Source organism: Apostichopus japonicus, chromosome 17 (assembly GCF_037975245.1).
Source record: "Apostichopus japonicus isolate 1M-3 chromosome 17, ASM3797524v1, whole genome shotgun sequence".
Classification (NCBI taxonomy): domain Eukaryota; kingdom Metazoa; phylum Echinodermata; class Holothuroidea; order Aspidochirotida; family Stichopodidae; genus Apostichopus; species Apostichopus japonicus.
Genome location: NC_092577.1, coordinates 23,424,587 through 23,435,904, shown reverse-complemented (window position 1 = coordinate 23,435,904; position 11,318 = coordinate 23,424,587). Strand labels below are relative to the sequence as shown.

General features: G+C 37.4%; 1 protein-coding gene across 1 annotated transcript; it reads left to right on the top strand.

Annotated features, from left to right (window-relative positions):
- The first annotated feature begins 5,983 nt into the window (after positions 1 to 5,983).
- On the top strand, positions 5,984 to 10,502 carry LOC139984412 (uncharacterized). The gene is made up of 3 exons (XM_071998326.1): positions 5,984 to 5,992; positions 7,330 to 7,400; positions 9,753 to 10,502. Exons 2-3 carry the CDS (start codon positions 7,386 to 7,388, stop codon positions 10,500 to 10,502), a joined length of 765 nt encoding a protein of 254 aa, XP_071854427.1. The 5' UTR covers positions 5,984 to 5,992; positions 7,330 to 7,385.
- Positions 10,503 to 11,318: the final 816 nt, after the last annotated feature.

Below are 11,318 nucleotides of genomic sequence, written 5' to 3'. Positions count from 1 at the left end.
CATTGTACAACTTATTCACTTGACCGTATAGCGAAAAAAAACCTGAAAAAATATTATCCTACCATAGTTAAGTGTAAAGCAAATAGCCTAACCACCTCGGCGGTTACGGATCTCACGTAACTAAACTCCCTGGCAACGTGCCAAAAAATGTTAACAAACAGGTCTTACACAGGGGATGAGCTCACAGTTGTTGGGAAGGTACCTGGGCAAATTCGCAACACATGTACCGTGGTACAGAAGTTGGGTATAGGGTTAAACACTGCAGTTGTAAAAATTTACGCATAGTGCACGCTATTCATTGTTACGCAGTCTAGAAACGGGGCTTTGCTGACCGTTGTTTGTTTCATAATATCGGAAGTTTTGTAAGTTGCACTTTTTAAAGATTGAAAGACAGATTAAATCTTTTATAACATAATATATCTACTTTAACTTGTCATTTTAAAATTTTCATCAGTTTCGTGACAATTGAAATAAAAAAAGTTGTCAGTATTTTGCATCCTCAACTGCCAATTTTTTCATCGCCAGACATCGCCAAAAAATGACAACAATTTTCGGGGGCTTTCGCCCCCAGGATCCCCACTAACGGTTCTACCCCATGAACCGGTTCTACACCATAGCCCTAAGACGGGCCCCTGGACACCACGCCTTTATGCTCGCACGTTACGCGTGCTAGGCAGGCGAACACCGGCGGGAAATCGGCAGTGTGTTCGCGGGAAATTTAACAAGGTTTTCCAACACTGCTGAACTGTGCAGTTACTGTATGCATCATGTTCAAGGTTTTCACGGAGGCCTTTAAGGTAATGAATGGTTAGTACAGTGTATATATGCTGCACTAATGCTGTGTGTCGGCCAAGGTTCACGAAGGTCATTGGTTATATTCGCGCGCCGTAGACGTGTTTTTAGATGTTACGGAGAGTCAGGTTTCCATGGATATTAACCGAAAATGAATCTGAGTTTAACTGACGCTAAAGAAATGGATCGTCTTGGGCAGATTAAGAAATCATTGCAAGTATAAATAAGTACAGGTAGCTCTGCTGTTAAAAAGACAAGTTCAATATCGGTTTGCTGTTATCGGCAATTAGGCCAAATTTTACCCATACCGATATGCTGCCGATATTACAAATATCGGCCGATACCGATATTTAAAACGATTATCGTAGCGACACTAGTATAAATAATAAAAAACTAAAAATTTTTGTAGTTAATACATTGAACATTTGGTCCGTTTTGTGGTAATTTCAAAACTGCTATTCAATATTGGGGAACTGCTATGCAACAAAAATATTGGAAAGCAATTGTCGAAATTTGTTGCTATGCAATTTTTTGGCCATAAGTCGAACACTGGTTGTCTCCCTACATCATGATCTTGTGGTGGTAGTGGCCAGAACAATAAATAGCAGGCCTGAGATAATCTTCGACCTCAGAAGACTCCATGCATCAAAGACTGAACGAGTATCCATAACGGTATCATGGAGATTCTCGTTTCATGATCATCACCTGTAGGTAGAAAAGATGTGGTCTGCAAATTAAATAGGATAATAATGCTCTCGGGAATATCTTGTGTGGATATTTATACATCCAAAAAGAAACACTGACAATGACCACAGTTTCTGTCATGATGTATGTCATGTATGACATGATTTTAAAGATAAATTATTTGAAAATTTGTGTTCTTTAACACGATGGTGCTCGATACCCAGCACAAAAGCGATTTCTTTCAGCACACACAATGTAAAGGGAAATATTTTCTAAAATTATGCGAAAAGATCATACCTGCACGCAATTTATTGGTATATCTATGTTCAAAATCTAGTCGGAAATAACATTTCAGCCCTGAACTTTCAAAAATCGTTGAGACCCTTTCAACCTGTATAGACAAATAAAAATTTGATATCGATTGATTGGAAATTTTATTTACTATAACATGGAGGTCATCAATACCCAGCACAAAAGCGATTTCTTCCACCACACGCAATTTATTTGTCAATATGTTCCAAATTAAGGCGTCAAGATAATATCAGCCCCAACTTTCAAAATTCGTTCACACCCTTTAAACCCATATAGACCAATGAAAATTTGGTATCGATTGAAATGTCATTTACTATAACATGGTGGTGTTCAGTACCCAGCACAAAAGCGATTTCTTCCACCACACGCAATTTATTTGTCCATATGTTCCAAATGAAGGCGTCAAGATAATATCAGCCCCAAATTTCAAAATTCGTTCACACCCTTTAAACCCATATAGACCAATGAAAATTTGGTATCGATTGAAATGTCATTTACTATAACATAGTGGTGTTCAGTACCCAGCACAAAAGCGATTTCTTCCACCACACACAATTTATTTGTCAATATGTTCCAAATGAAGGCGTCAAGATAATATCAGCCCCAAATTTCAAAATTCGTTCACACCCTTTAAACCCATATAGACCAATGTAAATTTGGTATCGATTGATTGGAAATTTTATTTCCTATAACATGGTGGTGTTCAGTACCCAGCACAAAAGCGATTTAATCCCCCACACGCAATTTATGAATATCTATGTTCCAAATTTAGGCGTAAAGTTAATATCAGACCTGAACTTTTTCAACATCGTTCAGATCATTTAAACCATGGAGATGGAGATCATGGAGATGATCAATACCCACCACAAAAGCGATTTGTCCCACCGCACGCAATTTATTGCTATATATATGTTCAAAATGTAGTCGGAAATAACATTTCAGCCCTGAACTTTCAAAACTCGTTGCGACCCTTTCAACCTGTATAAACAAACATAAATTTGGTATCGATTGATTGGAAATTTGATTTGCTATAACATGGAGGTGATCTACGGAAGACTAATGCGGCCATGGCAGGAAAAAAAAAGGATATATATACAACATGAAATTTTGACTACGAAAAACCTAATTTTGACTACGAAAAACCCAATTTTCACTACGAAAAAGTAAATTCTGACTACGAAAAAGTAAATTTTGACTACGAAAAGCAATTTTTTTTAAACGAGAAAAAAAATACAGTTACATATACCGACTATAGATAGACTGCACGCTCAAATACAGTACGGTACCCATTGGGCCCAGATAGCTGATATGTACTCGTGTTTCAGGCATACGGTTCATGTACAACAAGCACAGTTACTGCGAGCCTGCGTCCACAGCATAAAGTATTCTACCAAAAACGGACTCAAAACTACAGTATTTTTTGATGAATGGTCGCAATTTTTGGAGAGTCTTGCCTCGTCCATTGACAAGGTTGTTATTGTTGGCGATGTTAATTTTCATCTCGATAAAGCAAATGATCTTAGTACCAAGCAGTTCTGCAATTTGCTTAATGCTTACAGTTTTTTGCAAAACGTTACTGGACCCACCCAACGTGCGGGCCACACACTAGACACTGTTATAACCAACGAGTCCGCATCGAGTGGTTTTCTTTCTGGATCTCCGATAATCACCGATCCTAATCTTGGTGATGTCAATGGAAACTTAACCTGCGACCATTATGCTGTGCATTTCAACCTTGATATGTGTAAACCAAAACATCCACGTAAATGTATAACGTACCTAAGGTATCGCTCTATACAAATTTCAGACTTAGTGGATGACATAAGGAATAATGCCCGAGCTGATGGTTACGAATCGTTCATTATGTGATTTGGTTGACATTTACAATAGCCAGTTGACACGCCTAATGGATATTCATGCAGCAATAATCACGAAGTATATCACATTGCGCCCTAATGCACCTTGGTATTCTGATAGATTGAGAGATGCAAAGCATAAGCGCCGTAAAGCTGAAAGAGTCTGGAGAAAATCCTTATTTACTTACTTAAACTGATTTACAAACAATCGTGCCGCGATGTAAATAAATTACTTGTCAAAGAAAAACAAAACTATTACTCAACTAAGATTACTGAATGTAACGACATGAAGCAACTCTTTCAATTGCCACATTATGGGAGAAAATAGTAGCTTAACCTTGCCCGATCACACCTCGGCCGAGAATCTCGCAAATCAATCCAATGAGTTTTTCATAGATAAAGTTGCTTCCATTCACCAACGTTTCGATAATGTCAGTTGGACGGACATAATGGAAGCCGATGTTACCTTTAATGGAGAATGCCTTTCACAATTTGAACCCACCAATGAGACTGAGATACGGGAATTAATTCTTCGTGTACCAAATAAATCGTGTTCCATGGATCCTTTGCCAACATGGATATTGAAGAGGTGTGTTGATGTTTTACAGCCATTGTTAATAAATCCTTAGCCGAGTCTCTCGTTCCGCCATCATTCAAACAGTCGTGTGTAACTCCACTCCTGAAAAAAACTGGACTGAACAAAGACTCTCTTTTAAATTACCGACCTGTTTCGCAATTACCATTTGTGTCGAAACTAGTTCAAAGAGTCGTTGCAAACAGATTAAGTCACCACCTAGCTGTAAATGCACTGCACGGTACCTACCAGTCTGCCTACAGGCAACACCACTCAACGGAGTCCGCTCTTTTGAAGGTGCAGAACGACATAGCAGTTTCACTTGATTCGAAGTTTAATGTGGCTCTTATCTTACTTGACTTGTCCGCTGCTTTCGATGTCATCGACCAACAAATTTTGTTTCAACGTCTGGAAAAAACTTTTGGGGTTACACTAAATGCATTAAGCTGGTTTAAATCTTATATGACAGGAAGAAAGCAACTGGTCAAAATTGGCCAGACTTCCTCGACAGCTGTACAACTTAGCAGTGGCGTCCCACAAGGCTCAGTACTTGGCCCCTTCATTTATTGTATGTTAACCAAACCACTGTGTGAAATCATAAAGCGTCACCAAGTCAACTACCACTGCTACGCCGATGATACGCAACTCTATTTACAGTTCGATCCCAAAATGCCATGGTCAGAAATACAAGAAAAGTTGCAGGAATGTGTAAACAATGTTGGGATGTGGTTGAGGAGAAACAAACTTATGTTAAATGATGTTAAAACGGAACTTCTTATTTTTTCACCTAAAACCCAATTGAAAGACGATGTAACTCCGCACATTACAGTTGGGACCAATACCATTTATCCTGCATCTATTGTTAGGAATTTAGGAGTTTACTTTGACTCTCATCTTACCATGGAGACCGAAGTTAATCATATTATCAAGTCTTGCTATTTCCATATTCGTAATATAGGTAGAATAAGAGATTTCATTACAACTGATGCATGTAAAATACTGGTTCAATCCCTCGTTACCTCTCGCTTCGATTATTGCAATTCTTTACTATTTGGTAATTAACAGTCTCTAACAAACCGCCTACTACAACGCACACAAAATTGTGCAGCTCGCCTTATATCTAGAACTCCTCGTCGCAACTATATATATATCTCCTGTACTGTATGAACTACATTGGTTACCTGTACGTTTTACATCAAAATTTTAAATTCTTTTACTTACCTTTAAGGCTGTTAATCACTTCAGCCCTAGTTACATCACCAATGAGACCATACTTTATATTCCGCCTAGATCCTTACGCTCAATGAATAAAAATTTACTTAGCGTGCCTTCTACCCGATCAACATATGAATTTAAACGTTTTGATTATACTGCTGCCACATTATGGAATAACTTACCCCAGGACATATGCAATATTAATATAGACTTAACGCAATTCAAGAAATTACTTAAAACACTGTTTTTTAGAGCTGCCAACACAGATTAATGTACTTATTTTATACTTGCTGTACATACCTAATTTAGGTGTTATTATTGTATTTTAGTCATAACTTTTCTATTTATTTTTCTATTTATGTTTTAACATTTCTATTTTTCTATATAATCTTAACTTTTATATCCTTTTTAAATTTTTTTACTTTTAACAATTTTTTATCTTTTGTTGTAAAGCGCTTTACACCATTTTTTTTATTCAATAAGGCGCTATATAAGTCTCGTGTAATAATAATAATAATATAAGGACAACTTCTGTTCTCAGCGATCGATGATGGCGGAGGTAAGAAATTTGTGAGACTCGATATGCTGTTCAATGCTGCAAGGCCTAAAAGTTGTTAATATGCTACTTGTCAAACTGTCTTATACTGACACAGGATCCCGTATTGTGTTAAGCTAGGCTGTTAGCCCTAGGCTAGGCCAGGATTGTGTGCACTGAATGTCACTTAATTAGGATTGACAATTGAAGTATACTTTCATGGATTGACCAACCTACTTCATGACCTATGCAGTCGTGGGAGTTTTACAGTGTGGCTATGTATCCAAAACTACTGTTTCAGTTTCAATGCTTCAGCTAAGTTTGTCATGTTATATGATTTCAGACTTGTGGAATATGTTATTGTTAATGTTATTGATTGTGATTTGGCCCTGGGGTCCAGGTCAGGTACAATTACAGCTAAGAATGAAAGTAATTTATTACTAGTATAATACTATAGGCACGGTCTACATCTGCAGGTTATTTAGTCAATTAGGATTAGCCTACATTATACATGAATTTTCTGACTATTTTGTATGGTGTATAAGCTAGCCATTAAAGTTTAAACCCTTTCCATTTTGAGATATCCCCACATCTTTGCTTCCATGAAGTAGGATAGGCTAGATAGATCTGGGGTCTTCATACACTGCAGAGTGCCATACAAATCCAATAGCTAAAGTTGTCTGTACATGAATGAAGAATTTTCTTTCTATATTAAGTCATATGACAGTTCCCTTAATGGCTACACCATCAACACTTCAAGCTCATATAGAAACAGTAACACATAGGCCTAAGTACAGTAAGAGAGGACAGGGTGTTCTGCAAATTATCAAGAAAATATTTACTATCACATACATGAGCTTTCCTTGTAGCATGTAAATGGCATATATTTGAGTAGAAGAGGAAGTGAAAAACATGTTTCAGTTTTTCATACGTACATGTGCCATCTTACCCATCTAACCAAGTTCGCCATAATTGCTCCATTACTGAAAATTATAAACCAAAATAATGTATGTAATTAAAGACAAGACCTGCATTACATGTTTTTTTGCATAGTTCAAGGAAAAAACATCTCACTAAGTTTGTAGATCTGATAATGCATTGAACACAGTACCCTAAAACAATATCGCATGTACAGCCCTCCACTGCTGTATAATTCTCAAGAAGAGTATTCAGTAATGCCAATGAAACTACAGTAGATCACCTGTTTTCCAAGTTTCCGTCGTAATGCATCTACATGTTTTTATACTGACTAGATACATACATGTATATTTTTTTTAATAAATATATCTACTTGAGTTACTGTCATTTTTTATTTCTTTATGTTTTGTCTTATCTATCTGCCTGTTATCAGGACTATGAAGATGGACTGTACAGGTTCCTGGAAAGACGAGAGGTTCCTGCATCAGTTATTGAGAACATGACGTCAGACAAGGTATTTAATCATTAAGTGTAAGCCATGAAGCTGCATAGCATGAATCCTAGAAAGGCTTTTAGAGATTTTTTATGAGGTACTACAGGTCTAACTGTGCCAGCTTAATGCACATTACTTGCTCGGTTTTAATTGAAATCAGCAGACATCCTGGATTAAAAGACTAATGAAAAATGTATTGTTGGGTTGATCTAGAAGGGTTGGCAGATTTTGATCAACACTTATGATTTCTGCACACCATATTACAAGTACAAACATTCTCCGGTAGATGTTGTACAGGTCCATACTGAAGTAAGGGCGAAAATTTAAAAAAGCTTTTTCTGCTTCATCTACTCACATTGTTAGTATCTCCACTTTCAATTGATAGAAAACTTGGCACATTTGGTTAACTTTGCATATTTACCAGTCAAGTTTGTGTTTGTATCTGTACAGTATGCGTGTGTATGATGCCTAGATTAAAATCAAATCTTAAGAAGGGAAGCTTGAACAGATGTATGTACTGCATGTTTACTACATTGTTTAAGATAACCTGCTGTTATGATGGAGGTAAATAGTCATTTAGCATCAAAACTATGAAAACCTTTCAAACACGATATCCCAATGAGAGGAGCATGGTTCAATCCCATATTTTGTGTGTAGGTCAACTAAATTCAGTACAAGAAGCCTATTGATTTTTGTGGTCAGAGGTCATTTGGGGTCAATAGGATCAAATTGGAAAACCTTGTATTTTAATATCTCAAAAAGGAAAGCTTGTACAAAGAAAGTATGTTGTGCATCCTGGCTATAGCATGCAGTGTGTGACATACATATTAGATTATTCGTGTTTCATCTTTGAACCCTGAATGCACTTTTGTATTCTGGTCCACTGAAAATATCATCCCAAGAGTAATTAAAAACAAATATTGTACTTTGGATGGCAGTTACCTAAATTTGAGGGATGGTGGCAGAATGGCCTGTTGCCGCAGCTTATTTCCACTACTGAAGCAACCTCCTAGTTGCTGTGAAGTAAATGTTGATTGTTTCCAAAATTTACAATCCAAGAATAAACTTCAATGCAAATGGTGCCATCTACAGCACCTAACAAGTAGCCGTTACAATAAATTCTGCCTGAGGGCTGGAGTGTTTTGAGAAAGTAGAGATATTGCTGTCATCAAGTGCATGTTTGATAACAGCTTCTTATTTAAATGCAACTTCATATCCAGTTTGCACAGTTTTACATGTGCACGAATCAAATGATACATAGTACATACGAATGCTAATATTAGTGTTATACAATTATACAAGTAACTGTAAATAGTTCATAATTTTATGTTGCACTTGATTTGTAAGGGTAAGTTTCATCTCCATTGCAACATCTGGTCAGACCTATTGACTGAAACATTACAAGATTATGATCACAAAATCGATCAATGTTATATATCTTGTCTGTGCTGTAAGCATGAAAGGAAATGCGCAGTATACTTTGAAACTTTTACACTTGATCAGTAGTATATATGCTGTGTGCCTCTTTGTCATTATGTAAGAGACCCAGTTTTTTGACAGAGGTCAAAGGTGATATAAGGTCAAACTCTGAAAAACCAAGATGCCAATTGGTATTGGCATAGGTAATTGTCTCTGTGGAGTCAACAGGGTCCAAATTTAGGTGTGTGAAATATAGGGTTGGCTCTTCTTATACTTGGTATGAGGGCGTCTAATCCTATTCTGTGTACAAAATCTATGACATCTTGGTGAAGATTTGTACTCTCACAAGTAGTATGACCTGCTTCTGATACCACCTCCCCTTCTTGGTTTGATAATACTTTAATTAAACAACCAAAAAGTATTTTGTTTTTGTTTGCAATGACGATTCAAAAGCTGTGCAACGTTGGTGTACCTTTAAGTACCTTCATGGGGGTAAGTTCAAGTAAAGCACTTTTCAAATGGGGAGAACGTGTTAATATGAAATGGGTCTTCAAAGTGGACAGAGCATTGCCACAGTATTAGCCTATTACAACAACTTATCTCACATAGTCCACTGCCTAGTAGCAGTCCAATGAGAGCTTTCATTTACCAAGTCATGCGTTGAAAACCAAGCATGTTTGTCTTTTTGCTGTATCAAGTATCAGTAGTAGGATTTTACGAAGAGTCAAATGAAGACCTCATGCTTAGCTGTGAGAAAACACAGTTTAGAAATAAAATGCTCCCACCCAAACTATGTGCCTTGCTTCAGAGGAGGCTTAAGTGAGCAGTGAGTATTAACAGCATTGTACTGAATTCACCTTAAAATATTGTTGTAATTTCAGAGTGCAATTTAATGCTAATCTTAAATATCATATTGCACTTCATAAACTAATACTTCTTTACTCTCAATTTCAGATTGATACAGAAGTCATAAAACTGATGACGGACAAAAACCTTACAAAGTATTTGCCATCATATGGAGACCGCCTTGCTGTCATGGACTTCTGTAAATCATTAGGCAAATCAGCAGACAAACGCAAAACAGATCTATTAATGCGTCTTCAGAAGAAGCTAAGACGTACACCTGAAAAGAACATCTCTGGAGCAGAATCAGATGATGAAAGACCCGGTCATAGGCAGAACAAGCTAACAGGTAACGCAAACGCTAGCAAGATTGAAATTGGATGGTTACATTACACCATGCGTAAATGGAAATCTGTGAGAGCTAAAGATGGTGGAGGTACTAGGCGTCTGTGTGTTAAGAAAAACAGCACTGTTCAGGACCTCTTGCCTATTGCACAGGATTTGTTTTTTCCTGGCGGTGTTTCGGTCATGGGGCCTATCTCAGACTTTTCATTACATATTCGAGATTTTCGGCAAGAGGTGCTGGAAGATGGTCTGTCTGTTGGGACGATGTACCAAGAAACCAAATTACCTGTTCTGAGGTTCTACTTAGCCACCAAATCTAAGGTCAAAGAAAACGAGACTGACATGAACAAGGTTGCAATCACAGATGACAGTAATCATTTTCAGGAGGATCTTGAAAGCGAAGAATTCCCTTTTCCTGATCCTTTCTTATATTGCGAATCGCAAGTGGAAGTGCAAAGTATTCCACCAGTTGCATCACAGGTGGAAGTTGTTACAGATGTGGCAATTATTGGTTAGAACTCACCGTCTACAAGTGGGATTATTTCATTTGGTTCAAACCATCATGCAAGCAGGGACTATGTTGATCTTGATGACACAATTCCTTATGAGGAAAGTAAAGCAATAAGGCTACACAGAGGCAGTATTCTGACAGAAATGATAAAGTTCTTACATTTAAAGATTATCAACAACAATGCAGAAGAGGAAAAAGCTGTTGGAACTGGAGTTATTAAAGATGCCCTAACAGAATTCTGGGAAGAATTTTACAGTGGTTACACAACAGGTGTGAATAGCAAGATTCCTTATCTTAGGCATGATATGAGTGATAGTAAGTGGAGAGCAGTTGGGAGAATGTTGGTCAAAGGGTGGTACTCTTGCAGGTACTTTCCTGTTTTGCTGAGTACCGGTTTTTTGGAACAAGTTATATTTGATGAAGTCCTTTCTGATATTACCCAAAATTTCTTAGAGTACATTCCAGATATTGAACGGGAAACTTTGCTTAAGGCAATGCATGATTTCCCAACAGGTTCTGAGTATGATGAGTTGCTTGACACTTTATCTAACTATAACTGCCGTAGGAGCCGAAATGCTTCAAATTTTCTGGAAATTTTTAAAGAAATTGCCCACAAAGAGTTATTGCAAGAGTCCAGATTTGTATCTGATTGCTGGAGAGAGGTTTGTAGACCCTTAAGGAAAGAGTTCCACGGTGTGGGAGGGATTGGGGACCTTTTAACTTCACTCAAGATAACCAACAAGAGAGTTTTCAAAGCTTTGAACTTTCCTGAGGTAGTGAGTGAATCTGAGCTGCAGGTGAAAAAGTACTTGAAGCGATTT